The sequence below is a fragment of the Mirounga leonina genome, unplaced genomic scaffold, assembly GCF_011800145.1.
Source record: "Mirounga leonina isolate KUSES-001 unplaced genomic scaffold, KU_Mleo_1.0 Mir_115, whole genome shotgun sequence".
Taxonomy (NCBI): Eukaryota; Metazoa; Chordata; class Mammalia; order Carnivora; family Phocidae; genus Mirounga; species Mirounga leonina.
Window position 1 is genome coordinate 95,112,607 of NW_023270268.1, and position 27,259 is coordinate 95,139,865.

At 40.8% G+C, this 27,259-nt stretch overlaps 1 protein-coding gene across 2 annotated transcripts in view; it reads left to right on the forward strand.

The window, feature by feature from the left end:
• LSAMP (limbic system associated membrane protein) overlaps positions 1 to 18,711 on the forward strand; it is a 656,844-nt gene extending 638,133 nt beyond the window's left edge. The window contains exons 8-9 of one of the 2 annotated variants that reach the window (XM_035000116.1): positions 4,745 to 4,777; positions 10,874 to 18,711. In XM_035000116.1, coding sequence (XP_034856007.1) covers positions 4,745 to 4,777; positions 10,874 to 10,971 — 131 coding nt within the window. In that variant the 3' untranslated portion in view covers positions 10,972 to 18,711. The remainder of the gene's footprint in view (positions 1 to 4,744; positions 4,778 to 10,873) is intronic. The other variant, XM_035000115.1, reaches the window with a different exon arrangement.
• The last annotated feature ends 8,548 nt before the right edge of the window (positions 18,712 to 27,259 follow it).

The following is a 27,259-nucleotide window of genomic DNA, read 5'->3' on the forward strand; positions in this document are numbered from 1 at the left end:
AGACAGGTTAGAATAAATGTGTCATGACACTTGCCTTTTCTAGTACTAAATTCTTTCCCCCATTGCCTCCTTGTACCCCATCAGCAGGAACTAAAGTCTAAGCATTTGGCAATAATGCTTCTAGAGAATTCTAGAACTTTCTGTGTACTAAACTCACCCACAAAGTTTTGTTCATTGTATTGCTACAGTAGATTTATCTTTTTATTCTTTGGACTTGCACTGCCATGCTTACTTGTTAAATGTATTTGCTAAAGCATGTACTTTTCGTACCTTTATACCTAAGAGGTATAAAAATCATAGGTTTCAACTGTATTCTAATGAGTGTGTCCAGTAAATCCCTACAGAAATAATATCCTTGCCAAGTCAGTTTTACTCAAGAATTTGGAATCACCTTAGCACTACAAAGGGAAGAATAATTCTCAGTTGCTTAAGGACAACAATTTTTTTTTTCTTTTCTGTAAGAATAGGAAAGACTCCTTTTGGAAATGTAGCACTTCGTGCTGGCTCTGACTGAAAAAAGTTTTTAATTTTCCCACTATTGCCACCTGGTGGACAAAGGCAATTTCTTTAGACAGCATATAGGAACATATCTTTGTATTACCACAAGATGGCAGCACACAACCAAGTTTTCAAAATGCCAGGCTCAAAACATTCAAGGTTTTGCTTCTCAAAACAGAATGTTCTATTCCAACAGAGAGGATGAATAGGAAATAATGGTACAAAATAAGCACTCTGTTTTGTTTTCCTAAAGATAAATGGAATTCCAAGTCTTGAGATCATTAGTGTTTCAATCAAAAAGAATGAAATGTTGCCATTTTCAACAACGTGGATGGGACTAGAGGGTATTAAGCTAAGCATAGTAAGTCAGTCGGAGAAAGACAAATATCGTATGATTTCACTCGTATGTGGAATTTAAGAAAACAAAACTGATGATCATAGGGGAAGGGAAGGAAAAATAAAATAAGATAAAAACAGAGAGGGAGGCAAACCATAAGAGACTCTTAGCTGTAGAGAACAAACTGAGGGTTGCCAGCGGAGAAGGGGGTGGGGGAGATTGGCTAGAGGGGTGATGGACATTAAGGAGCGCACTTGTTGGGATGAGCACTGGGTGTTGTATGTGGGTGATGAACCACTGGTTCTGCTCCTGAAACCCCAGTGCTGCACTGTTTGTTAACTAACCTGAATTTAAAAAAAAAAAAAAAAATCATTAGTGTTTCACAAACCGGTTTATTTATTGCAATAGGGAGGGCTTCCTAAAATTTAACTCATAACCTAGTTTGCTTTTAAAGTTATTTCAAGCAAATGCATATTTTTTATTTGATTTTTTGTGCTATTTTCTTCATAGAGTATAATATTTGGACAATGTTTTAAAATCCTTCTTTTAATGAACACTTTTTAATGAATTAGCAGGGGAGTTTCTATTCCCTAAGAGAAATATTTAGACATGTAGACTCTTATCCAGGCCAGTGTCACTGACTGGTTCACCCAGGCGTATTGCTGGTTTTCTCCTGCCCAAAATGCTGCCTGGTCAGTCTGCCTCCCTATCACTTCAGTGTGCTAACATCTCTTGATGTTTCGTTCATCCTTACTGCTGCAGTAGATTTTTTTGTTATTATTATTCTTTGGATCTGCACTGCCATAGCTTCCTTGTTAAGATATATTTTTCTCTTTTCCACCAAACTGACAGTCCTCTCTAAAGGGGATTTTACCACAAATCTGATAACAATAACTCTCATTCATTGAGCACTTACTATGTATCTAGCAGCATTCTGAGTACAGTATGATAATTAGCTTATCTAACCAGTAGCATGAATTTATAAGGAGCATGTTGATTAAATTTGTTTTACAGATAATGAAACTTAGGCAAAGAGAGGTTGAGTGATATTTTCTAGCTTAAGCAGAACCATTGGTCTTCCTGCCTGCCCAGGTTCCCGAACACTTGCTTGGAATTATTCCCATGAGGCCTGTGGATCAGGGATGGAGCAGGGGAAACCAAGTATTCTTGACATAAAGATGGTCCCGTTAGGGATCTAGGCCTCTTTGGGTGAAAAACAATCATTCCATGACCTTGTAGCACCCTTATAAATTCCAAAGAATGATAAATTGAAAGATTTGACCAAAGAAAGAAGGGAAGTTGCCCTTTGCACAAGAGCAGAGCCAAACTGTCCCCAGTTGATACTGAATCATTGAAATATCCCAGCGAGAACCCTGAAGTTATATAGGCTATAGTTCCATAGCCTTACATTCCTAAAAACACCAGAGGGGCATTGTAGGATAGTGGAAAGGTTCTAGTTGGAGAAGTGAGAGCCCTAAATTTCAGTCTCAGCTTTACTCTGACCCTGGGTAACTGATCAGACAATTCTAAGTACATTCTCTACAGTGCCTTTTCAACAATTTTTAAGGCAACATATTTATCTCAAAGAAAAGTAGTCAGAGTAGGTATTATGAAAGAAAATAAGTGGCAGTGTGTTTAATATACAATTGAAACATCAGTAGTCTGATGATCAGCATAGTCAATAGGTAGAGTTGTTTTATAAACAAAACAGTGATTTTTTTTTTTTTTTTTTATCTTGATGGAATCTGGCTTCACTTCTGGAGTAAGAGTGACATTGGTTTCTGGCTTCTGCTAAGAGAGGAACAGAATTCTCACTACATCCTTCTGTACAGGCTTCCACACAGAAGACTTCAATTACCTGTGCAAGGAACAGACTAACTCTTCAAAGACAGAAGAACAGGTTCCAGTGGCTTTGAGCATCTTCAGAAGTGCAGCTAGAGGCCCACCAGCAATCATCATACACAAGAACATTCACACTAGGATCCCCCAACCCACATCTAACCAGTTTAGGCAGACTGTCCTTATGTGTAGATACAGCTTGCTGTTGGGAGCAGCCTGGCTTACATGCTGTTTGAGGGCTTCTCCTTGTGACCTCCTTTGGATAGACAAATGGAAAATCTGTGAAGGAAATAGACTGCACCGAACCCCAGAAATTTTGCAGACCTAATTCTGAAGATCTTTGTGCTAAATCAGGTCATAAGTTAGCTACTCAGGCTCTTGTTGTTTTAACAGTCTCAGGCTCTGTTAGGAGGATGCTTGGCCTATATTTATTTTTCTCATATTTCAGTGATTCTAAATCTGCTCTGGCCCATTGTGCATTCAGAGTGCCTTCATGCATTGGCCATACTACAAGAGGGAACAGGAGCAGAGACAGCCCTGCTTCCTTGGAACTCACAGTCCAGTAGCGAAGACAAGCATTAATCAAAACATCAGACAAAGGTATTTAAAATTAAAACTGAGATGAGTGTCATGAAGGAGAGCAGAGCTTATAAGAAAGGGACTTAATTTTACTAAGGAGACTAAGGAAGACTTCCCTAACTTCTGAAGGATGAGTGGGATTTCTAGTAGTGATAACATTGGGCCATTAGCCCTACAACAACAACAAAAAACATGATCCCATGGAGAAGGAAGGAAGGCTTGTGGGCTGGGATGCAGAGATGATGAGGCTGGAGAGATAAGGGAGGAGAGCCATGGATGCCATGCTAAGGATTTGGGTCCTTATCCTGGAAGACGCAAGAAAGCATGAACAATTTTCAAGCAGGACAATGAGGTAACCAGATGTCCAATTCAAAAAGCTCTCTTTAGCTTCAGAGTTCAGTCACTTTACTTCCTTAGTGAAAGTGTGTTATTGGGGGTGCAAGGTCATGTCCTGATCACAGAGAAGACAATCCATATCCCACAGCCATGGTTTGGGCTCCTATATCTAACTTACCATTCAGTTGGTCCTGAAAATCAAAGTGGTAGCCTATGGAAATTTTCCACATTTACTTCTAAAGATCTAACAGTACTGTTGTTTAGTTGATAAAGTTACTCAAAAGGGAATTCATGTGTTTGACCACTATGAGCTCTTCCAACCCTGAGATTTATACATTTAACAAGTATTTATTGAACACATACTGCATGTCAGACTCTAATCTCGGCACAGAAATACAATGGTTGACAAGTCAGACGCCATTCCTGACCTCACAGAACATTTATTCTGATGGAGGAGATAAACTTTAACCAAGCAAATAAGTAAATTTATAAAATGATACCAACTAGTGATAAATGCTAAGAATATTAATAAAACAGGGTGGAGGAATAGAAAGTGACCTAGGGTACCATTTTGATAAGGTGATGGGAGAAGTTCTTCCTGAGTTGGTGTCCTTGCAGTAGAAATCTGAATGAAATGACTGTGTGGGCCATGCAGAGATCTGGGGAAGAAACATGGCAAGCACATAAAACAACAGGTGCACAACTTGTAAAGCTGGAAAGGGTTTAGTATGTTAGGAGAAAAGCAAGGTCAGCTGGCTTGAGTGGAGTAAACCAGGGGCAAAATGGCAGGAGGCGGTCCGAGGCCAGACACATTCTATCATCCCATTAAATTGCAGTCAAAAGTACTTCTACATGCCATTCTCAGCGTTCTTGTACTTGTCTATACACATAACACGTAGCATCAAGCGTTTGTAGTTGGAAATTATTTTTGCCCCCTCCAACTGAACAACATTTGTTCCAACAAAACCATCTCTTTCCGTGTGCCTTTCTTTCGATCTCTACCAGTACGTGTTCCTGTTAGAATGTTCTTTCCACCTTTTGTCCCATTCTCCTTTCAGTGGAGAGTACCAGATTACCTTTGTGCTTATTCTCAATTGATAAAAAAAATTTTATCTGTTTTTTTTTGTTTTGTTTTGCTAAATGTTTCTTTTTTAGAGATTGGCACCACCGTGCACTTCAAGCAAAAAGGTATGGTTCTTATTTCTGATTACCTACTGTATGTTAAAATTAAGATTTCTTAGCCATATATTGGAGTCTTATACCCTTGAGTTTATTTCATCTCAATAATTTGTGATAATAATTTCCATAACATATTTGCCACTATGTTTCCCAGATTGTGAACTTTCTCAGTCACAAAAAGCCCTGATCCAACCTATGACCCCTATGTCACTTTTGACAGCTATTCCTTTTTAAATCTCTGGAACTGAACAAGTTATCCCCCTCCCACTTTCCATATCCTAAGTGGCCATGGTTAACCCTTGCTGAGCGGCACTTTTGGTAATGTTCCCTGCCCAGTGACTGGGCTCTCGTAAGAGACAGAGAGCCTACTTACTGTCCCTTGTTGGCTATTAAAATAGATACATTGCTAAAGGAAATAGAGTAGCATCTCCTAAAATGAAGCATTGAACAGTTAATATTCTCCCTGCCTCAGTCTTCTCACAGGTCTTCCTGTAACCTCCCCCTTCTGCAGTACACCCAGCTGCTGGGGTCTCCCAGGAACAGCACCACATGCATCCAAACAATGACCAATTCTGAGGTGCCCTCTTTACAAGTCCAACATAAATCCTTAACAGTATCTGTCCCCAGACGTGTATGGCCAGACAACAGCCTCCTTAAGTCCTCATGGCCACTCACTTGGATTGGTAATTGTCTCGTATGAAGATGTTTTCTTCTCTGGGCCCCAAAGGGGATGAGACAACCCAGGTCATTCTCAATTGTGAAAACCTATTCTTGTGGGACTTAGACCCTACCAGTGACCAGCATCCACAGAGATTATGTACACTTTGTTGCTTACTCCCAGGAAAGGGTCAGCACCTTGTTTATGGCCAGCTCTAGCAAGTCTTCACATAAGGCAGCAGAGACGAAGCCACCAGAAATACATACATTGAACCAAGATCATTTGAGGCAAGAAGGTGTAAACCCGTGTCCCTTTCAGCCCTTCTTCTCTCCCCAATGCCATGATTATCAATTACATGTGAATTTTAAGCGGCTAGTGTTAGTGGAACATATGAAATCTTAGGGTGTTGGAGAAATAGGGCGTAGGGTTTTATTTCAAAGACCACTGAGATAAAGTCCTAGTGTCACCCAAAGGAATTCTTAGTATTGGCCTACAATTTCAAAATTTTGTATGCCAAATATATGATGCTGTTTTGTTGGAGAAGATGTGATGGACTTTACGGTGAGAATACTTTAGGCTTATTCAAGACTCACTTTATACAGAGGGGAGATAATACATAAAGAATTATGTAGGAGGAACCCAAATTTAATGCTAAGACATTGCTCAAATTAAACATCAATTTATCCCCTCTCCTATGCTCCAACCTGGAGAATATAGGCTTTAATCCTCAATTCCATCCTGCAGAGGAAGCTGTACTGCTGAACATAGAGAGCAGGTGGCGCCAAAGTCAATCTTATCAGGCTTCCCTTTAAACATGGCTTTCCAGGACAAGGAAGGGCTTTAGCCTGCACATTTACATATTATCTAAGAGAGATTTTAGAAGATTGTTTTCCTCCTTTGCTTAACAATTGTTTTGTATTCGAGTTTTTGTTTTATTTTCAGTCACTCGGTCAGTCCTTAATAGTTCTAAGAAGAATTCAAATTAAACTTACCTGGTCTTTCTTCTTTCCTTGCATGGCTCAACTACATACAGGAATAAAATTATTATTGACCTTGATTCCTTAGTGGCTGAAAGGAATGCCCGAGGATCCCTAAAGCTGTGATTAATGTTTTGTTTTGTTTTAAGGATGATTATTTTGAATAAATCTAGTCCTAAATCTAGGAATGAGCCCTAAGTACTCAGGAGAAGCAACAGAAATGCATTGGCTAGATTCGAATGAATCACAAAGTGTCTCCAAGTGCATGCTCTCTAAAGCAGGTGCTGGAAAATCACATTGTACTTTCTTTGAGATTTTACTGAAAGACAATCAATTGGCTGCGCTGTGCATCTTGCATCAAATTCGTGTAGAGACTTGCTGAAAATTCTCATATCCCGCAATTTCAGGATGCTTTATCAACCTTGTCCTTAATCACAGATTCCCTTGTAAAAGCATTGTTGTGGCAAAGTGCAGTCCAACATTCACCTTGATACAGAGTCTCACTTATCATCCTGTCCCGAGGTTGAGAACCTTGACCTGGGTGTGTTGAGTCAAGATTCTCAATCTTGCGGGCGCCTGGGTGGCTCAGTTGGTGAAGCGACTGCCTTCGGCTCAGGTCATGATCCCAGGGTCCTGGGATGGAGTCCCACATCGGGCTCCCTGCTCGGCGGGAGGCCTGCTTCTCCCTCTCCCACTCCCCCTGCTTGTGTTCCTGCTCTCGCTGTCTCTGTCTCTGTCAAATAAATAAATAAAATCTTAAAAAAAAAAAAAAAAAGATTCTCAATCTTGCAACAGCTGAATTTTGCCCCTTCGGGTCAAACTTTATTTTTTTTTTTTTTAAGATTTTATTTATTTATTCATGAGAGACAGAGAGAGAGAGGCAGAGGGAGAAGCAGGCTCCCAAGGAGCAGGGAGCCCGATGTGGGACTCGATCCCAGGACCCTGGGATCATGACCTGAGCCGAAGGCAGACGCTTAACCATCTGAGCCACCCAGGTGCCCTCGGGTCAAACTTTAAAAGCCTTGACCCAATTCACAAGCTGATGCCTTTGATTCAGAGGTATTTCATGTTTTTCTGTAATCCAAGCTTCTATAGTTAATAGCAATGATGATGATGCTACCATTTATTGAATGTTTACTAGATACCACACATATAAGTGCTCACACACACACATAAACACATACAGAATGTGGCTAAATGCCAAGATATGATTTTTGTCTGTTGTATGAAAAACATGTAACAATTTTTGAATTGTGGTTCTATTTGCCCATCTATTCTTAAGGCTAATTTATGTTTACAGACTCTTGCTTTCATTATATCTGTCAGTATATAAAAGCACTTGCTGAGCCTGGCCATCTGGTGTGGGAAATAAGATTTATCATTTGCATTTCCACAAATAAGCAGAAATTTCATAACTATGAACTAAAACATAATTAATGATTTTGCTGATTATTCTTCCCTGAAATAGCCATTAACTGAAGTAGTCTCCTATGCAGTCCTATATATCTATAATTCCATACACACTTGTGATGATGTTCCAACTATCATTCATTTACCCTTGCATTTTTTTTTCAAGCTATTTATTTACTCTCAAAACCAATTATGAAAAGAGCAAGTCATATAAGCACATCAAATAGCTATATGAGAGCACTTAATAAATAATAATTGATAGAAGTGAAGATATCCTTAACAGATCCATGAAATGCATTTCAAATATATAATAATAATTCTACTAAGGATAAAATTAAGATTATTAGCACAGTCATACTGGGATTCCCTACACATATCATATACTAGCATGTGAAAGTATCAATTGTATCTATTAAAAGGCCAATAATATGTGTGTACGTATATCATATTTGTATATATGAGTATGCATATAATATATACTTCTCTTTGTATCTGCGGATATATGTGTGTACATACATTAGCAAGAATGTTATATGTGAACATATTTATTTAGGTTCGTATATGTATATATTGTATTTTTCAATGATGGAATTTTTGCTTTCTCAAATACTTACTGCTCTTCAAATAAAATGATAAGACTAGGCTTTTTAGACTTCCCCGGGTACCACTCAACTCCAAGATGTCTGAAAGATAATCTAGCCTGTCCCAGCACTAAAAGTGAGGTTAAGGACAGAGGCAAAATTAGACTCTTTCTAAAAACGTTCTGTTTCACACTATCCCTAGGGCAAAACAAAAATCATTTTTGCTTGGTCCTGTGAGGCCTCAATCTGTGTGTAGTCTTTCTCTGTTTTGGAAGCTGTCCTGACCCACTAATCCAAGTAAATGCCATTTAAAGCATATAGAGGAATTAAAATGATAGGGAAATGCATTACCATCTGGCCAGAAGCCCCCGGGAGTTGCCACTGAGAGAACTTAAAGGTCACAAAGGCCAAAAAGGATGGTGGTGAAGGGTGTGAAGGGTGGGCTATGAAAAGCATGGAGCTGAGACTCTGAATACCTGTATTCTAGTGCTCGGTCAACAATTCCCATCAGGTGCTTTTTGCAGAATACATGATCTTCTTGAACCTAAATTCCTCATGAAAGGCATGAACCCGAAGGTAGCAGAAGTGTCTTTTATTAATACAATCCTATAGCCACTCAGAAACTTAAAGAATTGACTGATTGAATATTTAAATTGTTTACTCTGTATCTCCGTAGCTTTCCAGATAATAAAGCTCATTTTCTACCATTTCAAAGTTTGCATATATTCATATTTTTAGAGTAAATAATATTTTTAATATTCTCAAGAAGACATTCTAGTAAAATATATTCTATTGAAAATTGTTTTCAAAGATAATGGTTGCCTCCATGTCGTGTATTGTTTGTTCTGGCTATTGTTTTAAGCACACCCAAAATTCATTTGCTGAACGTTTCACTCCTTCACTGTGGAACTTCACCACATAGTGGTGACAGGCAAAGACTGGAGCCAGCCACCTGGGCCAAAACCCCAGCTCCTCTGCGTACTAGCTCTGTAAGTGTATGCAATGCCTCTTACTATCTCAGTGTAAAAAAGGGTTCATTATAATGCCCGTCTCATAGCATGGTTATATGCTTACATGCATAAAGCATCTGTGACAGTACCTTCTAGTAAGTGCTGTGTAAGTGTCGGTTTTATTTGGTTGTTGTTGCCATTATTTATATAAAACACAGATGAGGAGGACATTCTTGAATTCAACATTTTCCCTGTTATTTGACCTCTGATCTGATATGTTTGTAGACATTTTTGGAAACATTTGCCTACCAGAGGACGCTTCCGTTGCACATGCAAACCATCATAGGTTTAAACACACACTCGCGCACACACGCACACGCACACTCACATGCACATTCATTCACACACATTGATCAGCATATGTGCCCTCAAAACTGCAAAGTGAACCAAAATTAGTCACATTGATTTATCTTTCGAACATCATTGTCTAAGCATACAGTCTTAAATCTAAAATCTTTGTTGTGAAAAAGACTAACATTTTCTTCTTGTAATGGATCTATATGAACAGAACTATACGGAAGGAGAAAATGGAGCAAGCAAAGCATAGGAGACAAGCTCTTGGGGCCTGCATTTTCTGCCCCAATTCTCTCCTTTCTGTCAACACACATATGCCTTCTCCACTTTCTTCTCCATTCCAGTCTGCTTCTTAGATCCACACCCACATGCCCAAATTGTGTCCACGTTGGGAAAACTAAGGTGGCAGTGGGAAACATAGAGGCTGCCACTCCTGGGGAAATTCCGGGCAAGTCCCAGCCTCAGTCCTGCTTCTGGTCTGGACCCGCCTCCTAACCTCCCTAGGTTTGGTTGTCGTCGTTGTTGTTGTCCCTGCTGCCTTTGCTTTTGATCTTTAAAGTTGTCACATGAAGAGTTGGGACCAGATGATTCCCAACTACCTCTTAAGACTCTACAAGGAGTTGGCTTATTTTCCACCTTGCAGCTCAGGGGCCATTCAGCCATAAGTGTTCCTTGGAAGCAATTCCCCTTCCCATTAACAAATAAATAATTACCGCTTCCCCTGAGAAATGAGAGTTTCAGACTGGTCCCATGTTTTATTGATGGAGACCCTGTGATGAATCAGCTGGAGGAGCCCGTGTCTGGCTGCTGAAGGACCCTCACCAATGCTTGGAATCTTAACGAGGGCCGACATCACAGTGCTATGCAGAGCAGAGCGTGTGAGAGGAGGCTGGGTGAAGAGGACCCCCTGCACCAGCACACACATCAGTGATCGCCTTCTCCAAGAGCATTTTATATTCAGAAGTGTTCAACCGCTGATAGCCCTTGAGATGCTTACAACTCAAGGAGAAGCACTTAGGAAAGGCTGGGAGCGCTTCTTGGGCTGTACATAAGCGCACTGACCTTGAGGTGCTGGTACCTGGCCCATTCTTACCTCTGGTACTGTCAGCTGTCAGCTGTAACCTAGAGTGAGGCTGGATGTAACTATTCTCTTTCCTTTCTCTTTTGCATTGCAGGGCCTGGGTCGGTGAGAGGAATAAATGGATCCATCAGTCTGGCCGTACCACTGTGGCTGCTGGCAGCATCTCTGCTCTGCCTTCTCAGCAAATGTTAATAGAATAAAAATTTAAAAATAATTTAAAAAAACACACAAAAATGCGTCACACAGGATACAGAGAGAGAGAGACAGAGAGAGCGAGATGGGGGGAGACTGTTTATTTTACAACTTTGTGTGTTTTTAAATGAAGGGGGAAATAAGAAAACGAAGAAGAAAATACACTTAAAACCATTTTAAAGTCCATCAATAAAAACTTAACTATAAATCAGGGTGGGAAAACTTCTACAAGGATATGTGTATATCGAAGCAAATGTATACTATATAAAGACTACATCGTGCTAAGGACACCCGGATGTTGTAAAAATAGGAGTGAAGAAGTGTCAGATGGATATTAACCCCCCCACACACACTTTATCCTTCCTTCATTCTTTTTCATCTGTGGAGAAAGAAAAAATAAGGTCTTGCCTTTGGTGTTTATATTTCCATCATCTTTTTATTTTGTTCTTCATTTGAGCTGATTCATAGCCATTTCAGACTATCAGTGGAATCCACGCTGGAATCCTGTGTTGAGCCTTTACCTGGCTTTCCTGCCTCCACTATCTCTCCAACTTTTAAGACCATCTCCTCCCCCTCCCGTGTGTTCTATCTCCCCCACATCCATCCCAGAGACTCCCTTTATACCCCCCCATCCCCATAGCTGCTGCTTCTCTTCACCCCCTACCACACCCCCCAGCACTAGTCATGCCGCAAACGCTAGGAAGTGCCATTTTAATTTTCTCCACTGTGCGCGCGTGCTCAAGTCTCTCGCTCTCACGTGGGTGTACATGTGTGTGAGCGTGTGTGTGTCTCTCTCTAAAGCATGCCAAGGGAATGGTCCATGTGTACATAGACTCATTGTGCTGTAGATACTGTCCCGCACTGTAATTGTGAGATGCGGCTGTGACAAGTTGCTGGGGGACATGGTGGGGAAGGAGGCATGGAGCAGAGTCCCCCAACCTCCCCCATGGCTGTCGCATGACATCAGTGTGTATCCACACCAAGCTGTGCCCCTTCTAAGGGCAGAACCTCATATTCCTCCTAGTCCAATCATCAGAACCCAGTCGAGAGTCACTCAGAATATCACTGTAAATGAAAGTGCCTACTATTGACGGGGTGAGCAAACAGTAGAAAGAATCAGTGACGTCAATGAGGTGACCTAGGAGAGAAGGTTTCTGATTTCACTCTTGTTTCATGAGTCTGAGGAATTCATGTATTTCCTGGCTTTTTGCAGGCTTGGACCTGCTCTGCTGCAGGAGTGAGTAGCGTGTGTTGAGTAAATCCCAAGAACCAGGAAGGTCTCCAAGTGTTAACTCCCAATGAAAGGTTGATGAGCCACATGGAGATCCTAAGCAGCCCTGTTGTGCCCCTTCCCTGATCTTCAAATAACACTGCATTTGGTCCATGGATTCCCTTGAGCAGAGATTGTTTCCTATTTCAGATAAAATATAGTGAGAGTGAGCAAGGCAGGAAAAGTAGACAGATGCGCAGGTCCCTACTCCTTTTGTAGAGATGTTGGCAGAGCTCTATACAAAGCATTGACCATAACAAGAAGGAATCCATTCCTTGTGCTCCTTTGCAGATTTTTGTCCTGGTGTTGTAAGATAATACTTTATTTGGTGGCCTGCACAATCTCCTTTTTTGCTCCACTGGTAATGTTTGCAGCACCATTGTTCGCAGTAGTCCATCATTATCCTAGGCCAGGCCGCTGGAATATATTCCACCTTCTCTGCTCACTTTTGGCTTCTGGTTCCTGAAAAAGATACTGTGGGGGGTATGATGTCTAAGTTTACATCGACAAGAGTCATCTGAAATGTGAGTTAGTTCCTTAATCAAAAGAACTGGGAAACTTGTAATAATTTAGGTCAAAGTTGTACGCACACCACAAAGCTTGGTATCGCCACAACACCAGGATTTTCTTAGGAAAGGTTTTGCAGAGAGAGCTGGCTCTCTGTAGATGTCTTTGTCAGGAAACCAACGAGTGCTTTCACTTAAACTATAGGAGGCATTGGAAGTGGCTCAGTTTATGAAAAGACAGAGGATTATTATTGAGGTCACAATTGAATGTATTTCAGAAGAGCCAAATATGGTACCTCCTTTAGTTTTGGAACCTGCAAAATAGCTGTCACAGAATATAAAACAGGAAACATCCTAACTGCAAATAGAAAAAGGAAGGAAGAGAGAAAGGAAGAGAAGAAGAGAGGGAAAAAGTGGAAAAGAGGGAAGGAAGGAAGGAAGGAAGGAAGGAAGGAAGGAAGGAAGGAAGGAAAGGAGGGAAGAAGAAAAGACAGACCTAAAATGTCTACTGATAGATTTCATTAATTGAAGGCTCTTTGCAATGAGCCTTGTCTTTGAGGGTAATGATCTCTTTGATAAGCAACATTTTAAATCTGTTCTAGGGGATTCTATTGTTTGTTCTAGAAAGCTTATTACCAGCCTTCTTTTATGATTGCAGTTTAGACATGAAACTGAAGGGCAAATTGGGCTTGGGGATGGATAAGAGTATTTGTGGCAGATCCTCGCATAGTACAGAAATTCTGATCCCAGAAAGTAGCTACTAAAATATAGGGAAGGTGAGCCATATTCCTATCCAGCATCAGTTTATTGACAATCGGGGTTTCTCTAACATTTTGGTCTTAGTACAGGAATAAAAGTTTATCATCATTGATGATAAATGTTTCCCACATATTGAAGAGCCAGTCACATCCTTAGGTGGAAGCTTTAGAGGAATGCATGCTAATTTAAAGATATATAAGAAAAGAAAAGTAGCAGGAGTTAATTTGGTTTAGTATCAGTTTCAGGAACAGATCCTTGTGGCATGTGACATATTTTAATCATACGCCTACATTTCGTATTGTCTCCACCCTATCATAACGACAAGGTCTTGATTTTATGGAAGGAGATTCTCCGCAGAAAGGAATGTCTGCCTTGTCAACACCATTTGTTCCCTGAGTTTTAATATAATGGACCATATATTAAACATAATTAAACATATATTGAATATTGTGGTGTTTGCATATATCTCTGGCAGGATCTGGGAATTTTAAAAAAATTGTCCTGGCTCCTGTTTCAGAGCAAACATTGGCCCCAGAAATCTTCTAGGTTTGAGAATGTCTCTAAGCAATGTGAAGAATGGAGGAGAACCTAATTTGGAGAAAGGTCAGGAAAAAGGTGGCAGCCGGAGGACTGACACCAAGAAATTGAGTCTGAACATGGGACTTCTTGGAATTTAGTTCATCATATTGCTATAAATCCCTTCAAGAATCTTGTCCATTGGTAATCAAAACTTGAAACCCTGCACTGAAAAGAACCAACTGGTTGGAAATAATACCCTGAGAGGAGTGAAATTCATGAATTAATCTGAATGGCTAATATATTTAATGTCCTCTGTATGCAAAACGGAACTCCACCATTCATAAAACAAAATCCTTAGAACCGACCTTCAGTTAACGAAAGCAGAAATGACCTTGACCAAGGGCACTTCCTGAAGAATGAGAACTACCCTAGGTTTTACAACTGCAGAATTATATCTTCTGTGCAATTAACTGTTCATCAGAAGGTGTTGCCTTGTTGGAGGAACAGTCTTACTTGTTTTGAGACATAAAATCCCTCTGCCCTAAAAGAACTAAGGCTTAGGGAAAAATTGTGTCTTCTGTTGGGGAAGAATTGTCCTATTGACCTTTGCCTTCTCTTCCAAGTCAGACAGACTTCTCCCTTGCCATGGGCATTTTTTTTACTACATATTCAGTCAACTGGGGCTATTCATAGAGACCTTGTAAAAGTACTCGTGATATTCATGTTCTTGGAGACAGAAACACAAATCTGTTTCTCCTCCAAAAATGGACTTACCTCCTTTGCACACAAAAACTAAACTCCTCAGCATGAAATTATTTCTGAGTTATTACCTACCAAGTTGTTAGTTTCTTAACTACTCCAGAGTCACAGTTTCCATCCCCAGGGTGGTTGCGGTTTGACTGTTTCTATTGGCTTGTCTCCCGGAATCTCTCCTTTTGCTTTTTGCAGGCCTTGAATTATTTGTGGAAAAATAATATATATGTGTATGTATTTTTTTTAATCTTATCTTTACAGATGCTATATTTACAATATTGTATGTATTATAAGACAAATCTAGAATAATGGTTAAAAGGAAGAAAAATACTGAATTTGGTTAAAAAAAAAAAAAGAGCTATGTTTCATTTAGAAAGATACGGAGCCCCATTTTTTCCACTTCGTAATTACTTGTTTAAGAGGAATTTTTTGTGGACCAAGTTCCATGGGATTAACCATGGCCTTATTTTTCTCTTCATCTTCATTAACTTTTTAGCCTGAATTTAGTCTTGGTTACAGGTAACTATCAATTTTTTATAGACATTTAAGTGCAGTGTTATATCTGACCTATAAAAACTATTAATATTTTGAAGACAAATGTTAAACATAGCACAAAAATGGTGAGATAGGACCCTAAATTTAAAAACTCAAATTCAGTTCGGGAAGGCTTCTTCTTTCTTCCGTACTTAAAATATTTCTCTTCCAAAGACTACATTTGCCCCAGTGATGTAAATTTTCCATCATGGTTGGCATAATATCTGTAAACATCTCACTAAATGCAAAATGGAGTTTACATTTATGTGCATACAAGTGGAAGAGAAGTAAACTATTCTCATTTGCATGTAGCTGTGTTGTCAAATGCGGCCAACTGAAATTCAAGAGAGAATTTGTTTTCCCCCAGCAATGTACATCACTTTCCTGTTGGCAAGGAAGCTGGTGTTAACGTTAGGTTTAGGTTTAACATTTACACCAGTGCAAATGTTTATGGATATTATGGAAAACTTATTTTAAAATCTTGATTTCCTTTCAGTGCATTTACATACTGTGTGCTGATTAATAAATTAGGCACCAATCATGTGTAAATCAATGTAAATCACTAGTTTATGTACATAATATAAACTATGTAAACTTCATTTTTCATGCAGTGCCCAGGTTCAGCTAAATCTATGAATCTTAAAGAAAAAAAAATCAAATAAAAACTAAAGCATTTCACAGGTCAGAATGGGAAGGAGTATGACTAATGTCCCGAACAAGAAGGTTGCCTCAGCAAAAGGAAGCAGACCCACAGGAACTATTAAAGGTGACATCCTGCTCAAGTCACAGGAGGCCACCTCTTTGTTCCTGAGGGACCTAAGTGGAGTTTCTCCCAACTGACAGCCATAGCTGTCTCACCTGACCCCAAAGCAAGGGAAATGAGAAGACAGGGAGGAAGGAGTTTTAAGGTCTCATGTATCTGTTGCATCAACTCCCAGTGTCTTCTTGTTACTTCTTACCCACCATCTAGGATGGCTTATTTAAATGGATCCAAGGAGGTCACCTACAGCTTGGTGAGCAAAATATTACTCAGTTTTTATCTTCCATCAGAGAAAGACATTGGGAAAGCTTCTTTTTCATCTTGGTTCTAAGAAATTGTAGGATATAAGAAATATGCTATATCCTTGAGAAATATCTTGCCAAGTTACCCTAGGAAATGATTACTTTTACTTAATCCGATAGACCTATATTTCTACATATCTATCCTGAATATTGCAAATGAGGACATAATTACTTTAATTGGGACTATCTCTCTCAGGCACCTTCTCTTGGAGTCTTTTTGAAGGGTCTGATGTGTTTAAAAGAGTGACATATATGTATTTTCTACAATCTGAACAGCCACAAAGAGCTATCAAAGAGATGACTTTGGGAATCACATGAACTTTCTGCATGGATTGTTATAGAAAGAAACTTAGGTCAAACTGACATTACACTTAAAGTACATTCCTCCACCCAAGATAAATGGCAACTTTAAGGTGAAGCAGAAAGTCAAGAGAATTGGATTCTGGCTAGGGTCTGCCCACAAACAAGCTAGGTGACCTTAAGCAAGTCATTTAACCTTCCTGAGACCTGGTTTTCTCATACTGAAAGTAAGGAATTTGGATCACATCTCTAAGACCTCTGTCAGCTCTAAACTCTGATTCTGAATAAGAATTTCACGCTCATGTAGCATGTGGCCAGCTGGTCATTCCAAGGAGCTGTTTGTCACCTTCAGTTTGGCCTCTGTACCACCTTCATTTCTCGGTACCATCATGCCATCATCTCCATTTCAAAAGCCAAAACGTCTAGAATACAGGGTCCCTGGACTGGTTCTAAAATCCTCTTCTGATCAAAACTTCTTAGCAATGTAGAGAAGGGACACATTCAGATGATATTGAAGGCATTGAAATAGCTGGAGTTGTTTCCTTATAATAAAAAATCAAACTGTTGCACTGTATTCTAATACTCTTTCATAGGAAGGAAAGTAGTCAGATTGAGTATTATGCATGCTGTGCATATGAAAGGAAACATCAGGTTGTTTTTGTTTTTGTTTTTTTCCTCATCCTGGGCCAAGTGCCTCATTTCAGTAAATGTGTGTCCTTGAAAATTCTGCTTGTGCTGATATGGCAGTAGGCATGTTGTCCCGGGCAGGTTCAAAAGGCTGTTCTGTGAGGAAAAAGGCAAGACAATACATTTTGTTTTGTAAGGAATTTCTCATGACATGAGTTTCCCTAAACTTGACTTAGAGGCTGTGAAGTCAAGCAAGTGGACAGAGAGAAAACAAGCCTCATTTTCAAAACGTACAGGTCGACATCATTTAAAGAGGACAAGTTAAAAATAGGACAAAAAGAAACACATTTCAGGAGGTGACAGAGTCGAATACAGTAAGAGTTGTTGTGAAGGCCAAGATCAAATGTGGAAGTTCAGTTCTCTGAGAAGAGGGGACACAGAAATGATGCTTCTCAGGCAGTTAATGAGGAATTACTTTCTTGTGCCATGTTCTGAAGGGATTGAGCACAGGCCCACTAGTTTTAACCCATCGAAGCGTAGCCCCACACTATCTTGGAGGCTCAAATTAGCTTTTTCAATCATTGCCTAGGAGAACAGAAACCATCTGAGTCTCCTGTGTACTGTAGAACAGGGATTATCCATAACTTCCCAGCGTTAGTATTACTTGATAAGGATGTGGGATGTGCTTAGAGCACTCACCAAGCTCTCTTTAAGTGGGAGAATGACCTGCCCATAAGACAACTCCCCATTTTCATGGCTATTTCAGAGGTGTCTCTTTGAGTGGTGCTCCTGGATCTACTCCTACAGCTACATTTTCCTCTGCACAAGCTTTCTCTATGTAAAGCCAGGCACAGAGTAAAAATCTGCTTCTTGCAAATGAAGAAAAAACATGGAGCTACTAGCTTCATGGCATGTGGCAGTAATTCTAAGATATCTGTGGCCTTTTCTGGACCCACTTCCCTAAGTCTTTGCTCTTCACCAGAGAATGTAAATGGTTCATTCTGGTGATTATGGCCAAGTCCTGCTCCCTAAGTATTCACTGGGTTTGAGGGAAGGTTAAAGGGAAAAAGATGCAGGGGGAGAGAAGCATGGGACAAAACCTCTGCCTTCTTTCCCCCCAACCTTGCCTCACCCCTTCCTTATCACCGCTCTACTGAAGGGTGTATAAATCCTGCTCTTGGTTAGAATTCTCCTTATTAACAGTGTTATATACATATAAATATATATATATATATAAATATATTCCTTTTTTTCAGCCCTGTAGACATAAACAAAACTTTTCCTTGATGATACAAACACATGGCCATTTTTTATTTGGGTTTTTTTTTGTTGTTGTTCAAAGTTTATTGGATGGATTTTTTTCCCTGGACACTAGCTCTGTGAAGGAAAATAAAAAGCGCAATGTGTGTTTAAAAAAAAAATTAAAATTAAAAAAAGCTTTTTTTCTTTTCTTTTAAAATGTATTTAAATTCTGTTTCTCTCTTCTGTTACTTTACACGTATGAATGCTCTGCTCTTCTGTGATCTTAAAACAAAATGAAATAAATGTGAAAAGGAGACATGTCTTCATTGACCTGAGTCAGTGATCTTGTGGTTGACTGCACTGCCTCTTGGAGGTTGGTTTTCATGAATAAGATAGGAAACGAAGCCAATGATGAAAATAATGTGAAGAAGGGGTGGACAGAATGCCAGAGAATCTCTTGCAGGCTCTATCAGTATCTCTCCTATCACAGAAGGGAATGTGGCATTTATAATAATTGTCTTCAACTAAGCGAAGAGGTTCTCTGCAAGTTTTTTCTTTTTCCCCCTTAAGGGATCATAAGAAAGAGCATTAATTACCATTGGGAAGCTACAGGTAAAGCATTAAGAAGTTTCAGATTGTTATATTTGAATGAGACCTTAGGACATAATCCCAAAAAAAACATTAGGGAGTATACTCTTTCATTAAAGTCTCCATAGTAGGGGTATCTTTAAGGATTGGTTTTAATAAGATCCTACTTGATAGCAATAGAAGGAACAAAGTTACTTTCTAAAGCCACCTATTTTTTTTTTCTACTCGTGAAAAAGAAAGTGTTGTCTATTCTTACTGAGAGCCATTACCTTCACAAAATGCGTATAGAATTCCTATAGCATTGCACAGGACAGACAGGAGATAGCAGAAGAAAATGAGAAATAAGCAATTCACAATCTGAAGAGGTGAGGTTGGTTCGTTGTACGGGACAAGTGATTGGGAGGGTCTGAAGTTTGACTCTTAGTAGCCAAATTAGATCAGGAAAAAAGAAGAGAACTGATGCTGAATCAGAGTGTGGCTGAGGGAGAGGGTGAGGAAGTAAGCACTCATGATCAAATCCAATAATCGGCAAAAGGTCTCAGACAGAAGCAAACCCCTGGTCCCCTCTGGTTTAAAGAGACCGTTTAAGGGCCTAATCTTCCCAAATTTGAATTTTATATAAAATTCTGAAAATGCCTTCCTTCAATGAGTTTAAAAGTTAAAGACATAGTTCTCAAACAAAATAGCCCTCACATCACAAATGAGGGTGGCTGGAGGTCCCTGAAATTGTGGCTCAGACATCCTTATGATTACAGTTTTATTATAGCAAAAAGATGCAAATCAGAACAGTTAAAGAGAGACACATAGGGCAAAGTGTGAGAGAATCCCAAACATGAAGTTTCCTCTGTCCTTAGCGCATGGAGTCAGGACACACTACCCTCCCAGCACACTGATGTGTGACAATGCCCAGTCTTTGGTGCACAGAGTTTTTATTAGAGTTTCGTCACTTAGGCATGATGGATTGAATCATTGGCAGAACAGCTGAACTCCTTCTCCAGGTCAGACTGATGTCACTACCACAAGACCCAAAGCCCCACTACTCTAACCACCTGGCTGGTCTTTCTGGCATGCTGGCCCCCATCCTGAATCATCCTGTTGTCATAAACTCTCTAGGGGCCACCAGAAGTCACCTCATTAGCATGAACTATCAGGTGTGACCCAAGGGCCCAACATGAAAAACAAAGAAAGTCCTACTACTTGGAAAATTCTAAGGACCTAAAAGTTACCTTCCAAGAACCTGGGGCAAAGGGTAGCCATATACCTCCCATTTCCAATCTTATATAAAAAACAAAACGAAACAAAACAAAAAGAAACCACTTGGGAGTCTCTAATAGCATTGTCCCCAAGTGGCTTGAGATTTTTTTTTCCTTTTAGCCACAAAAGCTACAGGGTTAGAAAGTTAACACCACCTTGAGGCTTTGCCTTCTGGGTGCCCCAGAAGAAATTCCTTGCTGTATATTCCACTTTCTACTCCCTTTATACCCATGTATTTAAAAGTATGTTCAAAGCAGCAACTGAGAGCTGGGAAGAAGGGAGTCTGTGAATCTAACCTCTTAATGAAATGTCTTTTTCACCTTTGTGATCCTTTCAGACCTAGCACAGTGAATGGCTAATAATTTAGCAAACATTTGTCAAAATAGAATTGAGTTGTGTTCAATGCAACCAACAAATGTACTTCATGTGGAATTATTTTCTACCAATCACTGTAACCTCACCACAGTGGCAGAAGACTTCTAAATTCAAGTCTATGGAACAAAAGGCAGAACCCTCCCTCACACACACACAAAATTGTTACACAAACATGGAACACTTGGCTGCCTGTAAGCCCGAGAGTGGAGACTTACTGGTCTTTGGTGTGAAGAGGAAAAGGCCCTTTCTCCACCCTCCCCGCCAAGTTCATTCTCTTCTACTCCTTAGACTGGGCCATTGGCGTAGACTTTCATCAGTTAAAGCTACTTCCTGGCCCGCAAATCTCAAACTGTTGAGGATCTTTAGAAAACCCTGGGAATTGTGTTTGAGAACAGAGAAGGGGAGGTCTTCTAACTTAATCACCTCTTACAGACCCAACCATTCTCAATGAAAAGGTGTGGGCTAACTTTTAAAACAAGTGCTTTTAAAACAAGACAGTTTTTTGGGCGCCTGGGTGGCTCAGTCGGTTAAGTGACTGCCTTCGGCTCAGGTCATGATCCTGGAGTCCCGGGATCGAGTCCCGCGTCGGGCTCCCTGCTCAGCGGGGAGTCTGCTTCTCCCTCTGACCCTCCTCCCTCTCGTGCTCTCTGTCTCTCATTCTCTCTCGCAAATAAATAAATAAAATCTTTAAAAAAAAAAAAAAACAAGACAGTTTTTACTACATAAGGTCATGTGAAATTGGGACTGGCCACGTTCTCTCTCTACTTTGTGTCATTCTACTTGCTCACCCTGCCCCTGTCTGGCCTCCCAGATCAAATTCGAGATCTGTTGGTCCAAAGAACTTCTACCTCGGGTCTGTCGGCATGGAGAAGACAGTGGGCGCAGGCACCAGAGGTGGACCTCAAAACAGAAAAAGTTAGGGGTCCCCAGAAAAAGAAAGACAACTTTCAGGACACAAGTCATTTTAGTCCCCCAGCTATTTTTTTTTTTTTAAGCTTTTATTTATTTATTTGACAGAGACAGAGATAGCGAGAGCAGGAGCACAAGCAGAGGGAGTGGGAGAGAGAGAAGCAGGCTTCCCGCCGAGGAGGGAGCCTGATGTGGGGCTCAATTCCAGAACCCTGGGATCATGACCTGAGCCGAAAGCAGGCGCTTAACGACTGAGCCACCCAGGCGCCCCTCCCCCAGCTATCTTTGTGACCTATGCCCCACCAGCTCTTCTTGCCCAAGCACACTTCCAGCAGAGTGTTAGAATTACAAATGCAAAAACCTCAGTAGTTGAGGATTTAAGGGAACAGATGGAATGCAAAAACTAACAGTCTCTATCAAGCCAGGAAATAGCCTAACCATACCAGAGACAATAAATCAATGGTGAAACTCCCAGTGCTGTTTCAGAAGTAAAGACTGACCCAACGTACATTCCTGAATTGTTTTTGCAGGATCGAAACCGTGCCCCATAGGGTTAATGAAGTTAAAACTAGCAGAAAACTTAAACCTTATTTTTTTCAGAGAACTATTTCTCCCCTAATCAGCTATTGTATCTTTTCAGACCCTACTCACAAATCCATTAGCTGTTCTTACAGAAGCCTGGACCCAAGGTCAACTGAAATTCCAGCCTCTGAACAGGCAAAACCCTGCATTCCTTACCCTGAGATAATAAGCCCAAGACCCTATCCAGTTTATACCGGCCTCTCGGAGCATGCCCAGAGCTCCTATCCCCAGTCGCCTCTGCTTCATTATAATGTCAAAGTCTCCGCCCTAGGAGGGGACACAAGCTTCATTAACATAACATAGAATGCCTAACTATGCCTGCGCAACTGCATGCTTGCCCTTTACGGGAGATGACAAAGCTCCCCTTGTGACTATCTGTCCTAAACCCTAAATAAAAAGAAGCCGCTCACCCCTGCTCAGGGAACCGCTGTTTGAAAGTTATTCTCCATGATCTCCTTATTTGCTGCAAATAAAGATTATTTTGTGTGACAACCCCTGCCCACCCCCCCGGTAGTCTCTACCTGTTAACTCTAGGAGGGTTACAGACCCTGATCAAACCCTCAGGAATGGGGAAGGACACGGGTTAGGTCAAGAGAAATGGTGTGGTTATAGTCCCAAGCAGCTCCAGCTGAAGAGTCCAGAAGCTCCCAGGCAGCTGTCAATGAAAAAGGACCTGTATTACGGTTTGTACTACAGCAACCGCGAGCTCCATCCGCAGACCTCTACCGCATTAACATTTTGACTCCAAATCCCTGGACTCTGAACATACTTCTCTGTCCTTTTATTCTTTCCTGGCTCCTAGATTATTAGCGTAACCTGTAGAGTTTTTTCCTTATTCTTTTTTTTTTAAGGTTTTATTTATTTAATTGACAGAGAGAGAGAGAGAGAGACAGGGAGAGCAGGAACACAAGCAGGGGGAGTGGGAGAGGGAGAAGCAGGCTTCCCGCTGAGCAGGGAGCCCGATGTGGGACTCGATCCCAGGACTCTGGGATCATGACCTGAGCCGAAGGCAGACGCCCCTTGCCTTATTCTTAATATGTAAATTCCCAGGCTCTATACCAACAGTCGAGATGGAATAGCTTTCAAGCAGCACCGATTCACCCAGATACGTTAATATTTCAGCAAATACTGAAAGACAGGAAAACAAAACAAAACCTCCCAGAACCAAGAGGATTCCCCAAGGAAAGGATTGAGAACCCCTCCGGAATGGAGACATTTCCTACTTGCTGGACATTTGGGTTGTGCACTGAAAAAGCTCCTCATAAACAGGGCCCACAAGTCTGGCCAACCCTTCCCTGCTTCACCTCTCACCAGCCCAGACCAGCTACAATACACTGCCCTGAACTGATTTCACCTGGCCTGGAGAGTTATGTAGCCGGACCAAGAAAGAAATGAGCCAGAAGGAGGCCTGAGTCATGGCCATTAAATACACATGGGCTTTCCCAAGACACACGCATTCCTCTGCCCCTACATTCACTCAACATGCAGCCACATTCTAGGACTTGGAGAATCTGTCTCAGGGCACGCATGACCAGTGGTAAAATGTGAAAAGATACACAGCTCTCCCCCTGCATCTATTAGTCCTTGTTCGACAAACTCCATCTTCCAGCGAAAAAAGCCTGGCTCAGGCTTTCTCTTGTTGTTCTAGAAGGATCATATTCTTATCCCTAAGTAACAACATTCTGGTGTTTTTCCCTCTGGTGTTTTTCCCTCTTATCCCTAAGTAACAACATTCTGGTGTTTTTCCCTCTTTAATCCTAATTTGTGATAAAATAATGGTACTTTCAGGATGACAAGATATTTGGATATTAAGTAGTTGGACTGGCAAGGACCCCAATTACCTAATTCTGCCTCACATTCTAATTTTTTTCTTTTTTTATGAATTCTTTTAAATTAATATTTATGAAATGTAGTAATATACACCTGCATTTTTTTGTGTGTGAAAATAACACCCATACAGTCTTGGTATTATGTCTCTCCACTTTTTTGATAATATAATTATGCAATATTTATGTATAATATGCTTGTAGTCACTGTTCAGATTACTGTTTTGCATTGATTCACGTTGTAAGTTAATACTGAGAAGAAACAAGAGATAAAAACACAGGACAGTTAGTTTCCCAGTGGTTAGTGTTAACAACACAGGCCTGCAGCCCCAGGCCACCGTGAATTTTCACACCAGATCTTAATTGGAATGAACTGAGCTTTTCTTTCTCCCTCTCTCTCTCTCTTTTCTGTTTAAAGTACCCTAAATAGGCACGAAGGTTTTCATCTTCCCAAAGTCCCTTTGAAAATAAAGAAGTAATAAAGCAGAGGTTAAAACAAAAATTCCTGGTGGATAGAGTCACTGTTGTCATTAACATTTTAAATGGTTATTTTTAATGGTACATTTAATTAAAGCTAACTTATCCATGGGAAGAGAATGTGGCCATTAAGATCGGCATCTGTTGAACAAACTGAGGCCCATGTTCAGTGATGCATGATTATAACACCAAGAATATTATATGCTAAAAGCAGCCTCATTAGCATTAATTGCTGCATTTTGTCTCACTTAAAACCTCCTGTATATATAACATTTGCTAAATACCTTATTGTTTTTGAAATAAATACACCCTAAAATATTATCACACCAATAACAACGGAACTAATCCAAGATCGGCATGGGAGACATGATGATGAAAAGAAAAGAGAGATAATGCTACCTCCGTGGCCTGACGGTGATTACACGGCCTGACGATGACCACTTGAAAGGGACATAGAGGGGGGTGGTGCTGCAAAGGCAAGGTCACTTCTCACTGTTTAACGAGTTGTCCAGTGGGCGTGGTGGGAAAAACCTCTGGGAAGGTGTGAATACACAGATGCCAATTACTGTGCATTCATTCATTCGCTTGTTCACTCACAAGGCTCCATGGAGAGACTAGTGTGGGCCAGGCACCATGCCCAATGACTCACCTGCTCCCCAAGGACAAGCTCTTGTCCTCCGGACTTTATGTCTATCTGGGCAGAGAGACTTTTGCTTTTGTTTTAAAGATTTATTTATTTATTTTAGAGAGAGAGAGCAAGAAAGAGAGAGAGAGAGAGGTGGGGGGAGGTGCAGAGGGAAAGGGAGAGAGAGAATCCTCAAGCAGACTGCCCGCTAAGCACGGAGCCCAACTTGAAGCTCAATGCAGGGTTCGATCCCAGGACCCTGGGATCATGACTGAGCCGACATCAAGAGTCGGCTGCTTGGCTGACTGAGCCACCCAGGTGCCCTGTTTTGAGGGTTTTTTTAAGATCTTATTTTTAAGTCATCTCTACATCCAATGTGGGGCTTGAACACACAACCCCAAGATCAAGAGTCGCACACACTACTGACTGAGCAAGCCAGGCGCCCCAGGAAGATAGACGTTTAACAAAGATTTATAAGTCAATCATTTCATGATGCAAATAAGGTATTTTAACAACCCTTTTAGAGTCCGGCCATTTGACCTATGCCTAGAGCTGTGTGTAGGTGAAATTGGGATCACTAAAAATGGGGCCGTGAACACCTTTTATGAATGGAGGGTGCAACTTTTCAGAACTCTTTACCACATGCAGTGTCCTAATTCCTCCTTTCCCTTTTAAACTATTTGATTCTGAAAGGTATTTCTGCTCTTCTCTCAGAATATGTCACACACACACACACACACACACACATACACCTGCGTCCATAGCAATGTTTCCTCACAGCTGTCCTGCATCATGATTCCCCCTGGAATTTCCCCCATTTATGATCTGTCACTGAAAACAGGGTTAGTGTTTTGGCTACACCCTTGTCAACACACCATTCATTTCTTCATTCATTACCCGGTTATTTGTGGGTCCTTACTCTTTGCCGGGCTCTGTGCTAGGACCCGGGATGCCTTGCAAGTAAAGGTGACTGCTGTTTTTTGATCCTTATCTCTACCTGCTTACTCAAGATTCTGGTTGAGAAGATCATTTTGAAAGAGCGTTAAGTGAGGTGAAATTGTGGCAGAAAATCAGCATTGCACATTGAAAGAAATGGCTGTGATGCTCATGAGGGATGGCTGAGGGCTTGCTGTCCGGAGAGGAGGCGATGAGAATATGTGAAGGATGTGTGGAGGTGCACACCACTGAAAGCTGGCTTGGGGAAAGGAGGAAGAGGAGAGAGAACCTCCTGAAGAATAAATGGTCATGAGCACAAAAGAGTATCACAAAGATTAGGCAGGGAACCCAAATCAGGAGTAGGCCTGAGCTCCATTTGGAGGTTAAGGTCCTGTGGAAAAGGGCAAGGGAAAGACTTTACAGGAATAAACTATTGATGATGATGATAAACTATTTTCATGTCCTCAAATTTTTATGTATTATTTTTGTTAAGCTTCACATGAATTTGGGTGGTCTCTAATATTATTAGTCCTATTTTACATAAGAAGAAACTGAATTTTTCCAAAGTTAAATGATGGCCCAAAGGAAATCAATAGACTGGAATCCAAATTCAGATCTATATGCTTCCACAGGCATTGCTCTTAACCCCGGCACTAACTTCTAGCACAAAGAATTACCAGTCCAAAGATGCACCATAAAAATACTTTAAAGATTTAAAGCATCATGCATGAATAATGATGGAGAACTAGCAGGCCATGTTTCAAAGATAAGGAGACTGAGGCTCAGAAAATTGACTGTCCCAGTCACACAGCGAGTTGAATAGTGGGACCCCCCAGCACCCCATCCCTGGGCTGTGTGGGTCTAATAATGTTAGGGTTGTTTCTACCACAGACCTCTTTCTCTGTGGAACCCAAAAGAGGACTCTCAGTTGTCAGCTTCAGTAGCCCATGTGAATATGCTGAGAGAGGGTAATGGGCTGAATTGTGTTCCCTCAAAATTCACAGTTGAAGCTCTAAGCCCCTAGTACCTTAGAATGTGACTGAATTTGGAGATGGAGCCTGTAAAGAGATAATTAAGGTTAAATGAAGGTGGGGCCCTAATCCAATATGACTGGCACCCTTATAAGAAGGGGGAAGAGACACCA